The sequence below is a fragment of the Wolffia australiana genome, chromosome 6 (genome assembly GCF_029677425.1).
Source record: "Wolffia australiana isolate 7733 chromosome 6, ASM2967742v1".
NCBI classification, from domain to species: domain Eukaryota; kingdom Viridiplantae; phylum Streptophyta; class Magnoliopsida; order Alismatales; family Araceae; genus Wolffia; species Wolffia australiana.
Genome location: NC_135840.1, coordinates 3,485,451 through 3,510,000, shown reverse-complemented (window position 1 = coordinate 3,510,000; position 24,550 = coordinate 3,485,451). Strand labels below are relative to the sequence as shown.

Sequence of the window (24,550 nt, the reverse complement as noted above, 5' to 3'; positions counted from 1 at the left end):
CATACCGAGCTTGGAGACGGCACGTTGAAGAAGAGGGCGGGAGAGTCCCTTGGTAAGGACGTCCGCTGCCTGTTAGTGAGAGGCCTCTCCTAGTGGGTCATGTTCTATAAACCCACTAGGCTCCCTCACTTATCACTAACTCATATTCTCTCCTCTCTCTCTCCTAGGGTATATATACCCCTCCTCATGTACATTCTAGTTAAGGAATTCATTTCCTCTCCTTCCTCCAAGCCCTAGTGTTAGGTCATGGAGGATACTTAGTAGGGTTTAAGCTAACTAATGGGCCCGAGGCCTTGTACTCTGTAATAGCCTAACCCTAGGAGATATTAATAAAAATAACTACTTCAGGCCCAACATGGGCCGCCTAACTTCCCACTAAGGGCCCATTAAGGGCCCATTAGTGTAGGCCCAGTAGGGCCCATATATTAGGCCCAGTAGGGCCTAATATATGTTGGGCCTGACCACAGTCAGGCCCAACTCTCCAACGGCTGAAACCCAGCCGTTGGAGAGTCCAGCTGCTTTAAAAGCAGCTGGACCTCTCTGTTTCAAACAGTCATATATTCAAAATATATGACCGTTGGAAACAGGGAATATTCCTTAGGAATATTCCCTTTCTAACAAGTGAAGTTTTTCTTCTATAAAAGGGGGCCCAGTTCAGCAATAAAAATTATTCCTTCTTGCCCCAAATTCTTCTCTCTTCTTTTTTCTCTTTCCATTAATCACACCTAGCATGGAGTTCAACATTGTATCAGAGCCAAGCTCTTGATCCCCATCTCTAGCCCTAAGCCTGTGTGCGGGCTTCTTCTTCTTCTTCTTCTTCTTCTTCTTCTTCTTCACCATCACCCTCTCAATCTTCTCCTTGCTCGCACGCAAGCAGCCGCCCGCGAGCAGCGCCCGCACGCAAGCAGCCGCCCGCAAGCAGCCGCCCGCGAGCAGCGCCGCCGCCCGCAAGCAGCCGCCCGCAAGCAGCCGCCCGCAGCAACCGCGGCGCCGCGCCGCAAGCCGCCCGCAAGCAGCCGCCCGCGAGCAGCGCCGCCGCCCGCAAGCAGCCGCCCGCGAGCAGCGCGCGAGCAGCGCAGCCGCAGCGCCCGCCGCGCGCCGCAGCAGCCGCCAGCAGCAGCGCCGAGCGCTTCGCCGCAGCGCCCGCAGCAGCGCCGCGAGCAGCGCCGCCGGAGCGCTTCGCCGCAAGCGCCGCCGCAGCGCCGCGCAGCGCGCAGCAGCCGCCCGCAGCAGCCGCCGCAGCAGCGCCGCCGCGAGCAGCGCCCGCGAGCGCCGCCCGCAAGCCGCCCGCAAGCAACTGTCTCCCGTGTTCGGTTCTTCGTTCGCTGCCGCTGCTGCTGTTTGCCGTCATGTCGACTACCTCCAGCATGGGCAGTGATCCGTCTGCATCCACCGCCCCGACGTCAACCCAAGCAGATTTCACCGCGGCTGACTTTGCCCGGGAACTCCCGTCGCCGAAAATCGGTGCTCCTCTCCCTCCGGCTCCGGATAACTGCCGTCTCAGTGCTCCGAACTTGATGTCGTGGCTGAAGTTCGTCGAGTACACTCTGCGCGGCCGTCTGCTCCAGAAACATCTCACCTGCCAGCCCCTCCCCGTCACGGACCCGCATTTCCCGGCCTGGAGTGCCGAGCAGTACTTCGTCCACTCCTGGCTCTTGACTCACACTCTCTCTCGGGAGGTCTATGACAAGTTCCTCCACCTGACGACTCCGCGGGAGATCTGGGAGCACGCTGCTGCCATCGCGGGCATGATGCTGATGACTGGAAGATCTTTACTTTGGCCGAGCGGCGAGTGTACTCCGACATGGCACCATGTCCATTATGGACTATAGCCTTGCCCACCAAGCCCTGTGGCGCGAGGTGGACTATTACATGCCGGTGGGGATCCGACTGCGCCGACCGCCGCCATGCTCTCAAGCTCCGCTACATGTCATTTCTCGACAAGCTGAATCCGAATATGCGGATGTCGCGCCGGGCTCTTCACTCCCAGACTCCTCTTCCGGACTTGATGGTCTGGTTAAGGAGTTGACGGAGGTTGAAAGCAGCCTTCGCCGTCAACGCCCGCTGCTGGACCTGCCGAGTCCCCGGCGAGTGCTGCCCTCCTGTCCGCCCTACGGAGCAACCTCCCTTGCTGCCCAAGCCTTCTTCGGGCTCTCGGGCACCGGTGGTTTGCTCCTACTGCGGCAAGCCGAATCATCTTGAGGCCCGGTGCATCAAGAAATTTTTGGACAGTACCCGGGATCCGGAGGTCGCCCCCTCGTCGTCATCAGCTCCTGCCTCGTCGTCTCGCCGGTCCCGCAAAGCCAGAGCCCATCTTGCCCAGGCACCGGCCCCGTCGCCCTCTAGCTCCAGCCATCCAGCCATGACTAATGACCAGCTGACTGCCGAACTTGCCCGTCTCAGCTCCCAGCTGGCTGCCCTGCAGACCGGGTCTTCTTCGCAGCCTACCGTGGCTCACTTCAGTGACTTCGGTGCGTTCTTCCTTCCCAAGTCAGATCAGTGGTATTGTGGACACTCGGCCCTCCAAGCTCCCTTCGTTTCGGATACCACCTGGGTGCTTGATACTGGGGCCACAGAGCATATGACCCCGTTCAACCACCGGTTTCTGTCCTACGAGCGGCACCTTGGTGGTCGAGCTGTCCACACGGCGGGTGGGGGACGACTTCGCGTGACTGGTATCGGGTCGATCCATGTGGATGGCCTTGGTATCATTCACAACGTCCTTCATGTTCCGTCCCTTCAGACCTTACTTATGTCACCGCAGCGACTCGTCGATGCGGTCCATTGCTCGTTCCACATTCAGTCTGATGGGATCTTTTTGACTGACAAGGTGGGGAAGACTTTGCGAATTAGGCGCTCGGATGGCCTACCGCTGTTGGTCGAGAGGGGCGGTCGGGACCCGGTGCAGCGGTGCTTGTTGACGGTCGAGGACCAGCGCCGCAGCGGCTTCTACTCACTCACCAGCGGCTCGGGCATCCGTCTTTCCATGTTTTGAAAAGACTTTTTCCGACATTGTGTACTGGCTTGACCTCTCTTCTGTTTGTGATGCATGCAAACTGGCGAAGCATCGCCGGGACTTCTTCCCTCCCTCGCCTTCTCACAGTGCTGTTCCCTTATATCGCATTCATAGCGATGTATGGGGTCCGTCGCGACAGGCCAGCCTGAAGGACACCGTGGTTCTTGATCTTTGTTGATGAGGCCACCCGTTACACGTGGACCTACTTGTTGCCGTCCAAGAGCGCCGTCTCCTCGACTGTTCAAGCCTTCTGCACCATGCTTCAGACTCAGTTTGGCCGGACTATTCAGCGGTTCCGGTCCGACAATGCGCGGGACTACGTCAACCAGGAGTTGACCTCGTATTTCACCGCCCATGGGATTCTCCACGAGACGTCTTGCGTGGCGACGCCCGAGCAGAATGGCCTTGCCGAGCGGCGTATTGGGTATGTCACGCCGACTGCCCGCACTCTCCTGCTGGACTACCACGTCCGTGGACTTATTGGGGAAGCCGCGTTCTGGCAGTACTCATCTCATCAACCGCTGCCCACCCCGACCCTCCAGTTCAGCCTCCGATTGACCGGTTGTCGGCTGCCTTTCCCGCCGCAGATCCGCACTCACCTTCTTCCCCGCGTCTTTGGCTGCACGGCATATGTTCATGACACGACGCCCTCCCTGTCGAAGCTGGATGCCCGGGCGCTCAAATGCGTCTTTGTTGGCTACTCTTCGCTTCAGAAAGGGTATAAATGCTTTCATCCCTCTTCTCGTCGGTTTTTCGTCTCCGCCAATGTCACCTTCTCTGAATTTCAACCCTTCTTCTCTCCCACATCTCCTCCGGCCCCCTTGGAGCCGGATCTGGTTCTGGAGCCCGCTGCTCCCTTTCCTCCCACCGTCGTCTCTCCTCCCACAGTCGTTCCACCCTCCTCTTCTTCTCCTCCACCGGTCGGCCTTCCTTCCTCACCCATTGCGCCTACTCCATTATCTTCCTCCCCCGAATCCTCGCCTCCTGCTTCCGCTCCCTCCCCGTCTGCTGAGTCCTCGCCTTCCTCTCTTCCGCCAGCCATTTCCGAGTCGTCTTCTTCTCCTGCTGACGATGACTCCCCTGACTTGCCTATCGCTTTGCGTAAAGGGGTCCGCCAGTGCACCCGCACTCCCCTTTACCCCCTCTCTCACTATCGCTCCTTCGCCAGGTTGAGTACTCCCTACCGCCTGTTTTTGACCCGCATCGACTCTGTCTTCGTTCCACGCCGCTTAACCGATGCTATCGCTTGTCCTCATTGGAAAGCGGCGATGGATGAGGAGATGCGCGCCTTGCTCAAAAACCACACGTGGGATGTGGTTCCTCTCCCACCCGGGAAGACGGCCGTCTCTTGCAAGTGGGTTCACACCCCCAAGCACAACGCCGATGGCTCCTTGGAACGCCGCAAATCGCGGCTCGTGGCTCGTGGCTTCACTCAGTCTTACGGCGTCGACTACTTGACGCTTTCTCCGGTCGCGAAGATGGACACCGCCCGCCTCCTCTGGCGCTGGCCGCTCATCATGGGTGGTTGATTCGCCAGTTCGACGTTAAGAACGCCTTCCTTCATGGCGATCTTACCGAGGAGGTCTACATGCATCATCCTCCGGCTACCCTCTCGGGCCTCCGGGACCGTCGCCGACTGCGGAAGTCCTTGTATGGACTGAAGCAGTCACCGCGATGTGGTTCGCCGCTTCAGCTCCGTCATGCGCGCCGAAGGGTACACCCAGAGCAATGGGGAAGCCACTCTCTTCTTCCGTCACGGCTCGGCCGGGGTCGCTATCCTGGTCGTTTATGTGGACGACATCCTGATCACCGGGTCGGACACTACGGAAGCTTCACGCCTCAGCCGCTCCCTTGCCCGCGAGTTCGAGATCAAGGCCCTTGGTCAGCTCCGGTACTTCTTAGGGCTCGAGGTGGCCTACTCGGCTCGTGGTATCTTCATCAGCCAGCAAAATATACGGTGGACCTGCTGACTTTGACGGGTATGACCGATCGTGCTCTGTGAAGACCCCATCGACCCCAACGCCAAGTTGGGCGCCGGGTGACTCTCCGCCGGTCAGCACCCATCAATATCAGCAGTTGGTGGGGAAACTTCTCTATCTGACCCACACGCCGTCCGACATCAGCTATGCAGTTAGCCTTCTCAGTCAGTTCATGCATGCTCCGCATGAGATTCATCGTCGAGCAGCTCACCGGGTGCTCGCGTGCACTGAAGGGCTGTCCCGGGAAGGGTTTACTCTTCCTCGGAGCTCAGAGCCGACTGTAAAGGTATATACAGACGCTGACTATGCAGGCTCGACTGTGGACTACCGGTCTACCACCGGTCTTTGCATCTTTGTCTTCGGGGGCCTTGTGAGCTGGAAAAGCAGCAAGCAAGATCGTGTCTCCCGTTCGAGTGCAGAGGCGGAATACCGGGCACTTGCGGATGGGGCCTCTGAGGCTCAGTGGATTCACGGGGTGCTCCGCAAACTTCGAGTACACCCGTCCGATCCACTTTTATTGTGACAACAAATCGGCTATTGCCTTGGCTCAAAATCCGGGCCAGACGGGTCGCATCAAGCACATGGAGATCAACCGCTACTTCTTCAAGGAGCGGATGGACGAGGGCTTGTTTGACTTGTCTTTCGTGCCGTCATCCGACCAGGCGGCCGATGTTCTCACGAAGGGATTATCAAATCCTCTCCTTGTTCGTGCTACCTCCAAGCTTGGCATGGATGACATCCATACCTCGCTTCAAAGTTAACTGTTAGTGAGAGGCCTCTCCTAGTGGGTCATGTTCTATAAACCCACTAGGCTCCCTCACTTATCACTAGCTCATATTCTCTCCTCTCTCTCTCCTAGGGTATATATACCCCTCCTCATGTACATTCTAGTTAAGGTATTCATTTCCTCTCCTTCCTCCAAGCCCTAGCATGGAGTTCAACACTGCCTGGTCGGCGGATGCAACAAAGTCCAGGTCAAAGATCCCTTCGTCAACTCGCTCCTTGAAGAAGTAGCGGTTTCGCCAGTCATTCAGGCGCTTCTTGCACTTGTTCTTCCCGTGGCCCGGTTTGCCGCAATACGAGCAAATCGTCGTCCTAGCTGGAGGAGCGGCGGAGGTGGGCGTAGGGAGGATCGACGGTGCCTTGCCGCCTGAAGGGAGGGCAGAAAGTAGTGCGGTCAACTCACCCGGGGGGCCGGAGGAGGGAGTCCCATGGAGGAGGAAGTGGCTTTCCTCTTCTTGAAGCTCCTTCACCAACTCCTCGAGGGCAGGAGGACCTTCCTTGCGGTGCAAGGCACGACGACGTACGTCATCATACTCGCGGTTCAGGCCATTGAGGAAGCCCATGATCCGCAGAAGAAGCACATTCTGGAACGTCTTGGACGTCGGATCGTCGGGCGGTAGGTAGTAATCCACTTCATCCCACATCTTCTTGTGGGCAAGTGCATATTCAGAGATCGTCAACGACCCCTGACGGAGATTGCTGGCCTGACTTGCAAGGGAATAAAGACGCCACCAGTCACTTTCCCGGCCACAGAAAGAACGCACCTGATCCCAGAAGCCTTTCACCGTTTTCTGATGCAGAAGACGGTCGCGGAAATCTGGAGCCAGGGTGTACGCATACATCCAGCCGAGGATGAACTGGTCCTCAACGTCCCACGCTGCATGATGTGGGTGGTCGATGGTAAGGGGGTCTTCAGTGCAATGCTTGAAGAGCTGGTGCGCCTTCAAGGTGGTCTCGACGAAGCGCATCCACGGGAGTAGATTCGGGCCCCGTAAGAGTGTTGTCTCGGGGACCGACGGAAGCGGATGAGCCACCTTGTAGGACAGTGGCTTCTCCAGGAAGTCGGTCTCGGTGAACGGCATGGTGCTGTTATGGCGCTGCTACGGTAGTGCTGCGGCTGCGGCTGCTGTGCGTGCGCGACGGCTTCGGGCTGCGGCTGCTGTGCGTGCGCGGCGGCTGCGGGCTGCGGCTGCTTTGCGTGCGCGGCGGCTGTAGGTGGGCGATGTCAAACCCTAGGGAAGGAGCTCTGGAGCTCTGATACCATGTTGGGGAAGAGAAGAAGAAGATAATGACATGACTTGAACAGAGTACATGTAAGGGTATATGTACCCTAAGAAGGAGAGAGGATAATAGGGCTAATGGGCTTATAGAATAGGGCCCATTAGCCCATGAGGGATAGTCTATCACTAACACTTTCTCTTGTTTGTGAGTCTGGTCTGGCCCAAACTCTTATTGTCGGGCCCGGCCTGATTGCTTGTAGGCTGGTTAAATACAGCTCGTTGAATTCTTTGGAGTGGAATTTTCTTTCCTTTTCCAAAATTCTGAAGGAGTAGCTTCAACTGTAGTGTAGCTTTTCTTCTCCTACAGTGTCTAGAGCGAAATTACATACCGAAGCTTGGGTAGTTCTTTGCTCCATGCGACAGACATCTTGATTGCTTCCCTGGATGAAGAGGCAGGTTTACCCCTCGTCAAGAAATGACAGCCATTGTGGCCTCATACACAATGTATCTGCGCATTCACATCAATGATAATTTTGTTAAAAAAAGCCCATTTTCAAGCTTTATCATGTCCAATCTTCCAGCCTACAACCTTGTCATAAAAATGACTTAGCACCCATCACTGTGAGGTTAGATGAGCTTTAAGCCGAGTAACATGTAAGATAATTAATCTCCAGATCTTTGATGCCTTCTACCTGTAGAATTTCTCCTGTTAGATCTTTGATGTCATTAGGTTAATAGGTGCAAAAATTTGTGTGAAAAAGGAGGAAAGAGAGAAAAAAGGAGAGAAGAGAAAAGAGGAAGAGAGGAACACAGCCAGGAAATGGGGCAAAAGAATCTCACCTTTTTTCCACTTCAGCAGGCCCCCTTTTTATACACTTAAAAACAGGAGAGAGAGAGAGTCCCCTTTTAACGGTCATATTTTTTAGAAAAATATGACCGTTGAAGAGGGAAGAAAAGTCAACCAGCCAGCTGCCTCTTTTTGTAGCTGGCTGTCCAACGGTCAGATTCCTGACCGTTGGAGCCTGGGCCTGAAGTATTTCAGGCCCAGTGAATATTAGGCCTTTTATGGGCCTAATATTGGCCTTAATCAGCCACCTCACTATTGGGCCCTTAATGGGCCCTTAGTGGGTAATTGATGGGCCTTCATTTGGCCCTTATTAATGTTCATTTTAGGTTAGTATTTTATTAATCACCCTAGGGTTAATCTATTACATTTACAAGGCCTCGGGCCCATTAGTTAGCTTAATTTCCCTTATTGGGCCTTGATGATCTAACAATTTGAGATATCAGGAGACATGGTCTGTGGCTCCACAGTCAAAGCATATAGTTTTTTTTAAATTGGAAAATGGAAGATATCCCAGAAAGGCCTTTTTCTCTCCTGAATGGACCATGGACGTGGAACCTAACATACGTTTCAGGCCATCCATCTCTTCCCTGATTTTCTCTTAGTTCTCGGTCTGACCTGGAGGAGGAGATTAAGGTGCCTCCCCGCTGAGATGGGTGGTGTATCTCTCACTTCTGGAGGTTGTTTGCCACGATCATGTTTGTATTTCCTTGTTGTTCAGGCTTGCCGTGTGACTCCCTACAGTTCTCTTTTGTGTGTCGCCACTTGTTGCAGTAGGTACAATATAGGGTCTCCCTAGCATCACCCCTCTTGATCCAGCACTGTTGATTTTTTGGCTGATTCATAGTTTGGCTGGTGTTGTTCTCCCTCATCTCTGTCGAGGTTGGTCTCATCTGCTTCACATCTTTCTTTTTAGCCCCAAATGCTGTCAGCCCTCCTTCGCCTGGTCTGCAAGTAAGTTCAGTCTCATCTCCTCCTGTGCAATACCAATTGCTTCCTCAAGGTTAGGAATAGTTTCCCTGTTAAAAATCTGACTCAAAGTCTCATACTCCTTGTTGAGCACATGAAGAATTTATAAAGGCTATCCTTCATGACGTATTGCCGTTTTTGGAATCTGGTGGCTGATAATGGTCTATCTCTCTCCACAATGCCATCAATTCAGTCACATAATTTTTCTTCCAAAAAAAAATCAGTCGCAAAGTCCACTGTCTTCGCAACCTGCATCAGATCAGTAGCACAGGTGTCATCTTCACATCAGGCTTGTTTAATAAAGGCCCTGCATACTTGTGCAACTTTGACAGGCTTCGTGTCACGTCAGGCCTGGAGACTTTTGATTCATGACATAGTCAATCCATGAGTAGGAGACAGCAACACCCTCATCCATTGCCCTCCCCATGCCCACAGGAGGCACTGCTTAGGGTTCTGTGATACCATACCACAAGAAACATGTGCTGCCACACACAGTTGGGGTTTCCTGTAAGAAAACAACGCATCATCGTTTGGACCGCTCCAACACATTGTTATTGATCCGTTGGATTGAAGCATCTTTTTCTTTGTAATATTTATCCTGATGTTCTGTCGATTTAAAATAATTCCCATTTGATTGCAATTTCTATTGCCCTTGTTTTAAGACGTTCGTTCAAGTTTCTTTTCATCTATTGTTCGTGGATAAGATCCTTATCAGACTGCCGAAAAATACTTTATGGACTCATCTATGAATGAACGTCAGTCTATCTGTGCACTCCATTAGTTGGGTTTCATCAAGAGAATGACGTTCAAGTCTTTGTATTTTCAGAATTTGGACGGAGTGAACTATATCCATGTGAAAGTGGCGGGTTTGTTGTTTGTGGCAACAACAGGAGTGAACACATCCCCATCTCTAGTATTGGAGTTATTGCAAAGGATTGCTCGTGTCATTAAAGACTACCTTGGTGTCCTTAATGAGGATTCCCTGCGCAAAAACTTTGTTCTCGTCTATGAACTTCTAGATGAAATAATTGTAAGTATTTATCTACTTCAGAATCATCCTTTAGAGATTCTATTTTATGCATTTTAATCGTTTCTATCATTACATTGTCTAGTTTCTTTTTATTTTTTGTTCAAATATTCTCATTTTTTGTAGAATTTCGTCTGCTAGTTTTAGTACCATTTGCCCTTGATTTGAATCTCCCGTTAATCAAACCTTTGATTTCCTCGAGATCCTTACTGTTGGGGTCAAATGTCAGATCCCAACTGGCCTCGTGTCTCCTCTTGCACTGCTCTTCATAATACAGTTTTGGCCAAGGAAAGATTATTACTGCTGAGAGGCCTTTTTAAAATACTGGCTACAATCGTAGTGGCCCGGGCCTATCATGGAAGTGATCCGCTTTGTAATTAGAGGGAGTTTATTATGACAAAAAAAATTAAGAGAGAATGAAATAGGAACAACCGAAGGTATATATGTCAGATGTCTAACACCAAGGTTAAAGTAGCATTGTATCTGATGATCCCTAGGCTTGTTAAGATTTTCTTCATTCTCCATTTATTCTCTTCGGGAAAAAGTGTTATGAAAAGAGATATAAAGATGTATCGGAATAGCAGGAAATGCAAGGGAAGAAAGAGCGAGTGAGAGTGAAAATGATTGATAGTCTCCAGTCCATGTCTTATCGTTTTCCACTGAATTTATGAACAATATCCAAAATGTACTTTGATATAACGTTAGATTGCAAGGGCCTTTGGACGCACGTTACAAATCAGCCCTCTCCATTCTCACTGCTTCATATCTCTTTCTTTTAATTGGGGGGCACTTTTGTGGTGTTATACTTCTATTAACATATTTTCTTATTCATGCTATTAGCGTTATCAATGTGGAAAGCATTATGAAGATGGATGATCATGTCATTGTAGTCTAACAATAGGTGTCTCGGCATATAGCCTCATCATGTGCATTCATGTCATTGTCTGATGCCCTTTAGTTTTTCAGCTCAGTATCCAAAACCTCTTTCTTGTTACATTTGTTTTCTTGATTTTCTTTGAGTTTTCCAACTACTGATTCTCACGATACCAAAATATTGGTATTTTTTTATATCCAAATCAGAAGGAAAGTCCACATACTTTGTACAAGTCATGGAACTAGGTTCACAAATTGTCATTTCTCTTTAGTTTTATCATCTTAGTCTTGATGTATTTGAAACTCCTGTTGCTAAGTTATGATTCTTTCATCTAATGTTGCACATTTTCCTAGACCAAAAAATTTTACTATTATTCTTCTGGATTCTTCTCCTTGCAACAGGATTTTGGCTATCCTCAAATAACATCTACCGAGCTTTTGAAATCCTACGTTTTTAACGAACCGCTTGTTGTTGATGCTGCTCGCTTACCAACTCTCGGGCCTGCAGCCATGTTCATGGTACAATGCGTCAAAAATCATTTTGAGTGATTACCTTGTCAGACATACTTTTGGAAGATTAAAATTTTGTACCTTTTATTTCTTGCATGCAGCAAGGAGCCAAACGAATGCCAGGAACTGCAGTTACAAAATCTGTTATTGCTAATGAACCCGGTGGGAGGAGGAGAGAGGAAATATTTGTCGATGTAATCGAGAAGATAAGTGTGACATTCAGCTCCAGTGTGCGTATTACAAATTCCACTTAATCTTGAATTCCGTTTTTGAAAACTTTTAGATTACTTCTATTAACTCTTTTATTGAGAAAAGTTGAGGAGCCATTAAAAATGTATTTGTTCGTTTTCCGCATAATTTATTTGGAATCAGGAAAGCAGTGGTCAGACTATCTGACATTTTATACTATAAACAAGAAAAGAACAATTCTTGATAGCAAATGAAAGAGATTACAGGATTTTATAGGAAGCCCTAATGGGCTGACTAGAGAGGGCCCTTAATGGGCTAACAAGAGAGAGAAAATAAAGACATGTAATACTCAGATCAACACTCCCCCTCAAGCTGGAGCGTGGATGTTATCCACACCCAGCTTGGAACAGAGCTCCTCAAACCTAGGGGCATGAAGCCCTTTGGTGAAGATATCTGCAAGCTGTTCAGCGGACGGAACATAAGGCGTGCAAAAATCTCCCGATTCAAGCTTCTCTTTGATGAAATGGCGATCGATCTCGATGTACTTTGTACGGTCATGCTGAACGGGGTCATGAGCAATGCTAATCGCCGATTTGTTGTCGCAGAACAGCTGGACATGAGAGGGAACTGGACACCGTAGCTCACGAAGAAGCTGGGTAATCCAAAGTGCTTCACACAGACCATGCGCAAGGGCACGGAACTCCGCTTCAGCACTAGATCGAGAGACCACTTTCTGCTTCTTGCTCCTCCAAGTAATCAGATTGCCGCCCAAGAAGGTGCAATACCCAGATGTGGACCGACGATCAACCACAGAGCCGGCATAATCTGCATCGGTGTAGACTTCAAGACGCAGGCCGGTATGGCGACGAAACAATAATCCACGGCCAATGGTGCCCTTCAGAAAACGGAGGAGACGATGAGCAGCATGAAAAGGGCTCATGCGAGGAGTCTGCATGAACTGACTCAGAACACCCACTGAATATGCAATGTCCAGGCGAGTGTGGGTGAGATAAAGCAGTTTTCCCACAAGTCTTCTATATGGGCCAGGCTCAGCAAGCTCCTCATCCGCATCGGCACCAAGTCGATGGTTCGCATCAATCGGTGTCGAAGCAGGCTTGGCGTCCTCCTTTCCAAGCTCACAGAGAAGGTCCACCGTATACTTTCTCTGACAAATAAAGATCCCGCTGGAAGAATAGGCCACCTCTATGCCAAGAAAGTACCTCAACGGGCCAAGATGGCGAATAGCAAATTCCGACGAGAGATACATAGCCAGCTCAGTAATGGTCGTCGTATCATCACCCGTAATAATGATGTCATCCACGTACACAAGAAGAATAGCGACTCCCCCTGACGTGGAATGGCGGTAGAAAAGGGTGTGATCACCATTACACTGACGGTATCCACGACGCTGCATGGCCGTCGTGAAACGACCAAACCAGGCACGAGGAGATTGCTTCAAGCCATATAATGCTTTCTTCAGGCGACAGACAACAGACTGCGGAGACGATGGCACTAAGGAAGTGTAGCCAGGAGGTAATGCCATGTAGATCTCCTCAGTCAACTCTCCATGCAGAAAAGCATTCTTCACATCATATTGTTGCAAAATCCAGCCCCGATCCGCAGCAAGGGCCAATAAGATCCGCACAGTATTCAGCTTGGCGACGGGAGCAAAGGTCTCCTGATAATCAATGCCATGTTTCTGAGTGAACCCTTGTGCCACAACCCGGGCTTTGTGGCGCTCAATAGAACCGTTAGAATTATGCTTCACAGCATATACCCAACGGCTACCCACGAGATGCTTCCCGGCCGGTAGAGGAACCAGATCCCACGTTTCATTGTGAGCAAGAGCCTGAAGTTCTTCCGCCATGGCCTGACGCCAATGCGGAAATGAAAGGGCAATGTCCACCGTCTTGGGAAGGGAAGTGGCATCAAGGGAGGTGAGAAGGGCATGATAAGAGGGTGAGAGGCGATGAGAGGAGATAGATTCCGCCAACGGATAGAGGGGAGAGGAACGGGAAGAGGGCAGCACGGCTAATGAGGAGGTGGCAGGAGGGGTGGAGGTTGAGGTAGACGGGGCAGCAGGAGACGAAGAAGGAAGCCGAGGCTTGCGACGAGCAAGGGTAATACCATAGCGTTTTTCAGGCGGGCAGCGACGGATAGGGAGCGGAGGAATCGAAGAAGGTGCAGCAGAAGGGTCGAGCGCAGGAGCAGATACTGGAGGAGGCTCCATAGGAGGGACTGAGACGGCGGCCGGAGGCGGGTCGGGAGGCACAATTGCTGGAGGAGCAACAGGCGGAGACACATCGGGCGGGGCCGGTGAAGAGGGACGAGGGACGAGGATGAGGAATTCGAGTGGATCGGAGGGAGATGGGGACGATGAGGGTTCAGGAGAGGAGGAGGAATAGTAGGGAAGCAATTCATCAAACGTGGCATCTTTGGTGATGATGAACCTATGAGAGGGTGGATGATAGCATAAATAGCCTTTTTGGGTGGAAGAATAGCCAACAAACACACACTTGATAGCACGGGGATCCAGTTTATCACGACCAAGTTGGTGGTTGGGCGCATAGCATACACATCCAAATACACGAGGAGTAAGATGAGTTCGGAGAGAGAGTTGGAAAGGAATGCTGAAGACGGTCAATGGGAGTGGAGTAGTCAAGCACTCGAGATGGAAGGCGATTAAGAAGATGGATGGCGGTGGAGACGGCTTCCCCCCAAAAATACTTGGGCACATGCATATGGAAGAGAAGGCTCCGAGTCATTTCAAAGATGTGACGGAATTTTCTTTCGGCAACGCCATTTTGCTGTGGTGTATAGGGACAAGAAGTTTCATGGATAATGCCTTTGTCTTGGAAGAAGGTGCTTAACGTGGTGTTAACGTAGTCTTTAGCATTGTCGGAGCGGAAGCGACGAATGGATATAGAGAATTGAGTTTGGATAAGGGAGTAAAATTGAGGAATGACACGAGATATCTCCGATTTGTTCTTCAAGAAATATGCCCACGTGAATCGAGTAGCGTTGTCAATAAAGATGCATAACCACCGAGAACCGGAAGTACTATGAATAGGGAAGGCCCCACACATCGGTGTGAATAAGGGAGAATGGGGTCGAAGAATGAGAAGACGAGATAGGATACGTGGTACGATGATGTTTGGCAATTCGACAAGCAGTACAAACAAACGGTCCACAGAATGGCCTTGAAAGAGTTTAGGAAAGAGACAATAAAGAGTAGCAAAGAAGGATGGCCGAGACGTCGATGAAGAAGCCACAACGCTCGTGGGAAGCCGAAGGGAAACTGCCGCAGCAGCAAAAGCAAGAGAAATCGAACAAGGACGAACAAGATAGAGCCCTCATGCTCCTCAGCAATGGAAATCGTCCTCCCGACACCTTATCACGATAAAAACATGAATTAGGAGAGAAGGTAAGGTCTTGTTTCAAGTCGCGAACAAGGCTAGATAGAGAGAAGATGATGAGTAAGTCGAGGAACATGAAGAACTTTAGATAGATGCATAGAAGAGGGAAGGGCCACACGACCAATACCCGCCACGGTGAGAAGATCGCCGGAGGCTGTTTTAACTTTGGAGGAGCCTGAAGCGTGTGTATAAGTTTGAAAGGCTCGAGGATTTGGGGTCATGTGGCGGTGGCACCGAATCAAGAAGCCAAGTGGAAGAGGAAAAGAATGGCCTGGAGGGGATGTAGGTGTGGGAAGACTGGTGGACATACCTGCGTGGGCCAAGGAGCATGAGCCCACGACTGGAGGATCAAGCAAGCGGCGTAGACGCTCCATCTCTTCCGGAGTGAAGCTAGCGGGCGAGGCACTAGTCGGGAGAAGACCGTACAGCATAGGCACTTGACCCGGGGGGGGCACGGACGAGGCGGCTGCAGCAAGGTTGCTCGGTTGTGCGCGTATCCATTGAAGCTTGTAGCACGTCTCCTTAGAGTGACCTCGCTTCTTGCAGTAATTGCAAAACAGCGAAGGATCACCCTTTGGAGAATCCTCCGTCCGAGCCGTCGGACCACGTGGCAAAGAGCCGGGTGGTGGAGTCGACGATGGGCGTGCAGACGAAGAGGAATGAGCTACAAGTGCCGAAGCCGAGTTCTGGGCCTGCTGAAAGCGGGATTCTTCAACCCGCATTGTGGAGCGCATCCTTGAAGGTAGGACCAGTCTCCCGATGAATAAGCTGAGCCGTAGAACTTCATATTCCTGGTTCAGTCCCATAAGAAACTGGAAAACCCGAAGTTGAAGAGTATATTGGCGGTCCACCGAATGGGGGTCGGGCGGCATGTAGTAGTCAATTTCATTCCACAACGAAATGAGCTCCGTACTGTACTCCATGATAGACCGGTCCCCTTGACGCAGGTTAGCGGTCCGATGTACCAATTCGCAGAGTCGCAATGTTGTGCTTCTTGGAGTGGCTCTCAAGTGCTGCTTCCCAGACCGCCCGAGCCGACTCTAGAGACATGAATTCACCTTTAACACTAGGTGAAATACTGTCCAAGAGCCAACGATGAACTACCCCCTCAACGTCCAGCCAGTCATAATACTTGGGATCGGTCCGGGAAGGTCTGTCTTCTAGAAGATGGCGCATGAGACGCCCTTTTAAAGTTATCTGGACGTACTTGCGCCATTGCAGGAGATTGAATCCAGTAAACATACCATCCGGAGGCATCCGAGGCAAAGAGGATGGTCTAGAGGAGGACGACCAATTCCCGGGCTCGAGAGGCACCGCAGATGCATGTGGCGTAGATACCGGCGTCGAGTCTGGCGTAACAGTTGAGGTCTGGGCTTCAATTGGGTTCGTCATGATGAAAGCAGAGTAGACCACAGTCAGAAGGCGCCGGAACGGCGAGAAGCCGGGACTGCAGGCGCCGAGACGTCGGGCGCCGGGACAGTGGGAGCCGGGACGGCGGGTGCCGGGACGTCGGGCGCCGGGACGTCGGGCGCCGGGACGGCGGGAGCCGGGATGGCGGGTGCCGGGACGTCGGGCGCCGGGACGTCGGGCGCCGAGACGTCGGGCGCCGGGACGTCGGGAGCCGGGACGGCGGTCGCCGAACGGCGAGCGCTGGACGGCGAGCGCCGGGACGCCGGTCGCCGGGCGGCACGAGCCGGGAGGGCGCGAGCCGGGCGGCGCGAGCCGGGGCGGCGCGAGCCGAGGCGGCGCGGGCTGGGACGGCGGGCGCCGAAGCGGAAGACGCTGGGACGGTGGATGTCAGAACGACGAGCGCCTGGGAGGCCCGGAGCGAGACGGCGAGAGACCGGAGCGCGAGATCAGGCGGTCGTGAGAACCGCCGAAGATCGGAGCGCAAGGTCGAGCCCAGGAAACCCAGATTAGGGTTAGGGTTAGGGCTCTGATACCATGTAAACAAGAAAAGAACAATTCTTGATAGCAAATGAAAGAGATTACAGGGTTTTATAGGAAGCCCTAATGGGCTGACTAGAGAGGGCCCTTAATGGGCTAACAAGAGAGAGAAAATAAAGACATGTAATACTCAGATCAACATATACATTACCTAAAATGTTTTGATCTCTAATTGTTTTATTTACCTGATGTCCGTCATCAAGGTACAAAGTCCATTGTCCCTTTTATTCTCACTGATGTCTGTCATCAGACTGCCTAAGCTGCAGAATATTGATCATGATTTATTGTTTGACTTCTTTGCCCCCAATTTGACTGGGTTTATTGAAAATATTCCTGTATTGCACGTTATCTTCATCTACATTGTGCAAAGTAATTATTGGGACCTGTGCTCTTAAACAGGGTTATATTTTAACTGCGGAAATTGATGGAACCATTCAAATGAAAAGTTATCTCACTGGAAACCCAGAAATACGTCTTGCTCTAAACGAAGATCTGATTATTGGAAAGAATGGAGGCTCTATCTACGGTATTCATAGACCCATTTCCTGATGGCTTTTACTAATATTTGATGTCCCATAATTTAAAGTTAATGTTGAACTCCATGCTAGGGCTTGGAGGAAGGAGAGGAAATGAATACCTTAACTAGAATGTACATGAGGAGGGGTATATATACCCTAGGAGAGAGAGAGGAGAGAATATGAGCTAGTGATAAGTGAGGGAGCCTAGTGGGTTTATAGAACATGACCCACTAGGAGAGGCCTCTCACTAACAGTTAACTTTGAAGCGAGGTATGGATGTCATCCATGCCAAGCTTGGAGGTAGCACGAACAAGGAGAGGATTTGATAATCCCTTCGTGAGAACATCGGCCGCCTGGTCGGATGACGGCACGAAAGACAAGTCAAACAAGCCCTCGTCCATCCGCTCCTTGAAGAAGTAGCGGTTGATCTCCATGTGCTTGATGCGACCCGTCTGGCCCGGATTTTGAGCCAAGGCAATAGCCGATTTGTTGTCACAATAAAAGTGGATCGGACGGGTGTACTCGAAGTTTGCGGAGCACCCCGTGAATCCACTGAGCCTCAGAGGCCCCATCCGCAAGTGCCCGGTATTCCGCCTCTGCACTCGAACGGGAGACACGATCTTGCTTGCTGCTTTTCCAGCTCACAAGGCCCCCGAAGACAAAGATGCAAAGACCGGTGGTAGACCGGTAGTCCACAGTCGAGCCTGCATAGTCAGCGTCTGTATATACCTTTACAGTCGGCTCTGAGCTCCGGGGGAAGAGTAAACCCTTCCCGACAGCCCTTCAGTGCACGCGAGCACCCGGTGAGCTGCCGACGATGAATCTCATGCGGAGCATGCATGAACTGACTGAGAAGGCTAACTGCATAGCTGATGTCGGGACGCGTGTGGGTCAGAGAAGTTTCCACCAACTGCTGATATTGATGGGTGCTGACCGGCGGAGAGTCACTCCGGCGCCCAACTTGACGTTGGGGTCGATGGGGGTCTTCACAGGAGCACAGTCGGTCATACCCGTCAAAGTCAGCAGGTCCACCGTATATTTTTGCTGGCTGATGAAGATACCACGAGCCGAGTAGGCCACCTCGAGCCCTAAGAAGTACCGGAGCTGACCAAGGGCCTTGATCTCGAACTCGCGGGCAAGGGAGCGGCTGAGGCGTGAAGCTTCCGTAGTGTCCGACCCGGTGATCAGGATGTCGTCCACATAAACGACCAGGATAGCGACCCCGGCCGGGCCGTGACGGAAGAAGAGAGTGGCTTCCCCATTGCTCTGGGTGTACCCTTCGGCGCGCATGACGGAGCTGAAGCGGCCGAACCACATCCGCGGTGACTGCTTCAGTCCATACAAGGACTTCCGCAGTCGGCAGACGGTCCCCGGAGGCCCGAGAGGGTAGCCCGGAGGATGATGCATGTAGACCTCCTCGGTAAGATCGCCATGAATGAAGGCGTTCTGAACGGCGAGCTGGCGAATAAACCACGCATGAGCGGCCAGCGCCAGAGGAGGCGGGACGGTGTCCATCTTCGCGACCGAGAAAACGCCTCGGTAGTCGACGCCAGTAAGACTGAGTGAAGCCACGAGCCCCGAGCCGCGATTTGCGGCGTTCAAGGAGTCATCGGCGTTGTGCTTGGGGGTGTGAACCCACTTGCAAGAGACGGCCGTCTTCCCGGGTGGGAGAGGAACCACATCCCACGTGTGGTTTTTGAGCAAGGCGCGCATCTCCTCATCCATCGCCGCTTTCCAATGAGGACAAGCGATAGCATCGGTTAAGCGGCGTGGAACGAAGACAGAGTCGATGCGGGTCAAAAACAGGCGGTAGGGAGTACTCAACCTGGCGAAGGAGCGATAGTGAGAGAGGGGGTAAAGGGAGTGCGGGTGCACTGGCGGACCCCTTTACGCAGCGATAGGCAAGTCAGGAGTCATCGTCAGCAGGAGAAGAAGACGACTGAAATGGCTGGCGGAAGAGAGGAAGGCGAGGACTCAGCAGACGGGGAGGGAGCGGAAGCAGGAGGCGAGGATTCGGGGAGGAAGATAATGGAGTAGGCAATGGGTGAGGAAGGAAGGCCGACCGGTGGAGGAGAAGAAGAGGAGGGTGGAACGACTGTGGGAGGAGAGACGACGGTGGGAGGAAAGGAGCAGCGGGCTCCAGAACCAGATCCGGCTCCAAGGGGCCGGAGGAGATGTGGGAGAGAAGAAGGGTTGAAATTCAGAGAAGGTGACATTGGCGGAGACGAAAAACCGGCGAGAAGAGGGATGAAAGCATTTATACCCTTTCTGAAGCGAAGAGTAGCCAACAAAGACGCATTTGAGCGCCCGGGCATCCAGCCGACAGGAGGGCGTCGTGTCATGAACATAGGCCGTGCAGCCAAAGACGCGGGAAGAAGGTGAGTGCGGAGCTGCGCGCGGAAAGGCAGCCGACAACCGGTCAATCGGAGGGCTGAACTGGAGGGTCGGGGTGGGCAGCCGGTTGATGAGATGAGTACTCGTCAGAACGGCTTCCCCAATAAGTCCACGGACGTGGTAGTCCAGCAGGAGAGTGCGGGCAGTCGGACGTGACATACCCAATACGCCGCTCGGCAAGGCCATTCTGCTCGGGCGCCGCCACGCAAGACGCCTCGTGGAGAATCCATGGGCGGTGAAATACGAGGTCAACTCCTGGTTGACGTAGTCCCGCGCATTGTCGGACCGGAACCGCTGAATAGTCCGGCCAAACTGAGTCTGAAGCATGGTGCAGAAGGCTTGAACAGTCGAGGAGACGGCGCTCTTGGACGGCAACAAGTAGGTCCACGTGTAACGGGTGGCCTCATCAACAAAGATCAAGAACCACCGGTGTCCCTTCAGGCTGGCCTGTCGCGACGGACCCCATACATCGCTATGGATGCGATATAAGGGAACATCACTGTGAGAAGTCGACGGAGGGAAGGAGGCCCGCGATGCTTCGCCAGTTTGCATGCATCACAAACAACGAAGAGAGGTCCAAGCCAGTACACAATGTCGGAAAAGTCTTTTCAAAACATGGAAAGACGGATGCCCGAGCCGCTGGTGAGTGAGTAGAAGCCGCTGCCGGCGCTGGTCCTCGACCGTCAACAAGCACCGCTGCACCGGGGTCCCCGACCGCCCCCTCTCGTCCAACAGCAGTAGGCCATCCGAGCGCCTAATTCGCAAAGTCTTCCCCACCTTGTCAGTCAAAAAGATCCCATCAGACTGAATGTGGAACGAGCAATGGACCGCATCGACGAGTCGCTGCGGTGACATAAGTATGGTCTGAAGGGCGGAACATGAAGGACGTTGTGAATGATACCAAGGCCATCCACATGGATCGACCCGATACCAGTCACACGGTCGTCCCCCCCCCGCCGTGTGGACAGCTCGACCACCAAGGTGCCGCTCGTAGGACAGAAACCGGTGGTTGAACGGGGTCATATGCTCTGTGGCCCCAGTATCAAGCACCCAGGTGGTATCCGAAACGAAGGGAGCTTGGAGGGCCGAGTGTCCACAATACCACTGATCTGACTTGGGAAGGAAGAACGCACCGAAGTCACTGAAGTGAGCCACGGTAGGCTGCGAAGAAGACCCGGTCTGCAGGGCAGCCAGCTGGGAGCTGAGACGGGCAAGTTCGGCAGTCAGCTGGTCATTAGTCATGGCTGGATGGCTGGAGCTAGAGGGCGACGGGGCCGGTGCCTGGGCAAGATGGGCTCTGGCTGCGGGACCGGCGAGGCGACGAGGCAGGAGCTGATGACGGCGAGGCGACCTCCGGATCCCGGTACTGTCCAAAAATTTCTTGATGCACCGGGCCTCAAGATGATTCGCTTAGCCGCAGTAGGAGCAAACCACCGGTGCCCGAGAGCCCGAAGAAGGCTTGGGCAGCAAGGGAGGTTGCTCCGTGAGGGCGGACAGGAGGGCAGCACTCTCGCCGGGGACTCGGCAGGCAGGTCCAGCAGCGGGCGTTGGCGGCGAAGGCTGCTTTCAACCTCCGTCAACTCCTTAACCAGACCATCGAAGTCCGGAAGAGGAGTCTGGGAGTGAAGAGCCGGCGCCTGACATCCGCATATTCGGATTCAGCTTGTCGAGAAATGACATGTAGCGGAGCTTGAGAGCATGGCGGCGGTCGACGCACCGGATCCCCACCGGCATGTAATAGTCCACCTCGCGCCACAGGGCTTGGTGGGCAAGGCTATAGTCCATAATGGACATGGTGCCATGTCGGAGTACACTCGCCCGCTCGGCCAAAGTAAAGATCTTCCAGTCATCAGCATCATGCCCGCAGTAGCGACGAGCGTGCTCCCAGATCTCCCGCGGAGTCGTCAGGTGGAGGAACTTGTCATAGACCTCCGAGAGAGTGTGAGTCAAGAGCCAGGAGTGGACGGCAGTACTGCTCGGCACTCCAGGCCGGGAAATGCGGGTCCGTGACGGGAGGCTGGCAGGTGAGATGTTTCTGGAGCAGACGGCGCGCAGAGTGTACTCGACGAACTTCAGCCACGACATCAAGTTCGGAGCACTGAGACGGCAGTTATCCGGAGCCGGAGGGAGAGGAGCACCGATTTTCGGCGACGGGAGTTCCCGGGCAAAGTCAGCCGCGGTGAAATCTGCTTGGGTTGACGTCGGGGCGGTGGATGCAGACGGATCACTGCCCATGCTGGAGGTAGTCGACATGACGGCAAACAGCAGCAGCGGCAGCGAACGAAGAACCGAACACGGTCCGAACACGGGAGACAGTTGCTTGCGGGCGGCGGCTTGCGGCGGCGCCGTCGCGGCGCTGCTAGCGGGCGGCTGCTTGCGGCGGCTGCGCTGCTCGCGGCGGCTGCTGCGGCGGCGGCTTGCGGCGGCGCTCCGTGCGGCGCTGCTCGCGGCGGCTGCTGCGGCGGCTGCGGCGGCGCTCGTGCGGCGCTGCTCGCGGCGGCTGCGCTGCTCGCGGGCGGCGGTTGCGGCGGCGCTCGTCGCGGCGCTGCTCGCGGGCGCTGCTGCGCTGCGCGGCGGCTGCTTGCGGCGGCTTGCGGGCGGCGGCGCTGCTCGCGGGCGGCTGCGCGCGGGCGGCTGCGCGCGGGCGGCTGCTTGCGGGCGGCGGCTTGCGGGCGAGCGCTCCGTGCGGGCGCTGCTCGCGGGCGGCTGCTTGCGGGCGGCGGCTTGCGGGCGGCGGCGCTGCTCGCGGCGCTGCTTGCGGCGGCGGCTTGCGGGCGGCAGCGCCGCGGGCGGCTGCTGCGTGCGAGCAAGGAGAAGATTGAGAGGGTGATGGTGAAGAAGAAGCCCGCACACAGGCTTAGGGCTAGAGATGGGGATCAAGAGCTTGGCTCTGATACCATGTTGAACTCCATGCTAGGGCTTGGAGGAAGGAGAGGAAATGAATACCTTAACTAGAATGTACATGAGGAGGGGTATATATACCCTAGGAGAGAGAGAGGAGAGAATATGAGCTAGTGATAAGTGAGGGAGCCTAGTGGGTTTATAGAACATGACCCACTAGGAGAGGCCTCTCACTAACAGTTAACTTTGATGTAAATCTTGACTTCTCTGTGCCATAAATTCTTTTTTTTTTCCTTTTCATAAAAAAAGTAATTAATCATCTAGTACCTTTTTGACGTTTCTCATTTTCTTTACATGCCTAGGTTATAGCAGTTCCACTGGTGGGCCAGTGATACTTGACGATTGTAACTTTCATGAGTCTGTGCAGCTTGACAGTTTTGATGTAGATCGGAAATTGACTTTGGTAAGTTTGAATCACAAATGCTCATGATTTTAGACAAATATTTTTGTTATGCTCGAAAGGACATTTTTCTTGAGAAAATTAAAGAAGATCACCAAAAATTGCAGACTTTTCCGAATTCGGGAAAGGAAATAAGGGTTTAAATACTTTTTCTATTAGTTTGTAATTTTTTTTTTAATTGAATGACATAGGATTTGTGTGTTTATTGTCTTTTCCTTTCTTTGGATGCATTTACATCTCCTGGTTGCACCGAGATTGGTAGTCGGCTTGTGTTTATTTTAGGTGATGCTTTCTTCTTTCTGAGCTGACTTCACTTGTGCAATATTTTATTTTAGATTCCTTCTGATGGGGAGTTCCCAGTCATGAACTACCGGATGACCCAGGAGTTTAAACCTCCCTTTCGTATAAATGCATTGATCCAAGAGGCAGGAGCTATGAAGGTTGGCGTTTCATCTTTCATTTTTTAATTCCTTTTTATTTTCTCGTCATGTTTGATCTAAAGTACATTATCTTTTATAGAGTTATGATGTGACTTCTTTTTATAATCAGGCCGAGGTTATCATTAAGGTTAGGGCAGACTTTCCCTCGAATATCACGGCAAACTCTATCATGGTGCAGATGCCTCTGCCTTCTTATACAGTCAGGTATTTCTCAGCTGAGACAAGCGGGGTTTCATAATGTGATTATGCTTTCCGAAGAAATTATGCTATCCAAAATCCATGGTTTAGTTTTCAGACTTTTTTGTCCAACTGATTCTCATTCCTTTCAAGATTTTCAGACAACTGGGGTCGATTAATGCTCTGATATTGGTTTTTGCGTTACCCTATAATGTGTGAACCATATAAAATATGAACGTTGGAATGTGTAATATGTTACCTTTTTCGCTCGATGTACGTTGGTTCATATAAGAGTGTTGGGTGATGTTCTAGCCCTCCGTTCCTGTGCTTCTCTTCTCCCAGAGCTTCAGCTGTTACTCCACAATTTTTAAGGAAGGATTGTTTTCTAAGATCCCATTTAAATAGGGATCCAGTGGCTTACAAATGATAGACCTTGCGGATCTATTAATATATTCGATACATCACAGGTCTCATATGAGCATATAAACACATGAAGAACAGTCGGAAGAGCGCAAAATAAAAAAAAAGGGAAGAGGAAGTTTGACAGGCAAGATGATGATGATGTCACCCAAGCACATTCTGCATTCTTAGCTTGAGGTTTGTCAGATTGGAAGCTTCAGGCTTTATTAGAAGACCAGGAAGATGCCAAGAACTCAGGGGGAGAAAGGGAGATAATCTATTCAAGAATTACCTTATGTGTCAAGTCTCGAATGTTGACGACTGAATACAATTGCTTGACCCAAGCACCAGAACTCAAAATGGTACTTATTTTTCAGACACTTATATGTGCTTAGTTTGACAAATATGACAATTATCCAAGTATGACTTGATCATGGTCTTCATTTTCGGCGAATATAGATCTTGTATAATGCACTTGTAAGTGCGCAGGTACCCTGCGTGCCCTCCTGGAGGAGAGTCATGATAAGTTTTCAGAATATTCGGAATTA

At 52.2% G+C, this 24,550-nt stretch overlaps 1 protein-coding gene across 1 annotated transcript in view; it reads left to right on the top strand.

Moving 5' to 3' along the window:
• The window catches only part of LOC144704190 (Clathrin adaptor complexes medium subunit family protein), a 36,333-nt gene that overhangs the window by 2,400 nt on the left and 9,383 nt on the right, over positions 1-24,550 (top strand). The window contains exons 3-9 of the mRNA XM_078576484.1: positions 9,638-9,841; positions 11,114-11,230; positions 11,323-11,451; positions 17,173-17,299; positions 22,889-22,989; positions 23,322-23,426; positions 23,536-23,630. Coding sequence (XP_078432610.1) covers positions 9,638-9,841; positions 11,114-11,230; positions 11,323-11,451; positions 17,173-17,299; positions 22,889-22,989; positions 23,322-23,426; positions 23,536-23,630 — 878 coding nt within the window. The remainder of the gene's footprint in view (positions 1-9,637; positions 9,842-11,113; positions 11,231-11,322; positions 11,452-17,172; positions 17,300-22,888; positions 22,990-23,321; positions 23,427-23,535; positions 23,631-24,550) is intronic.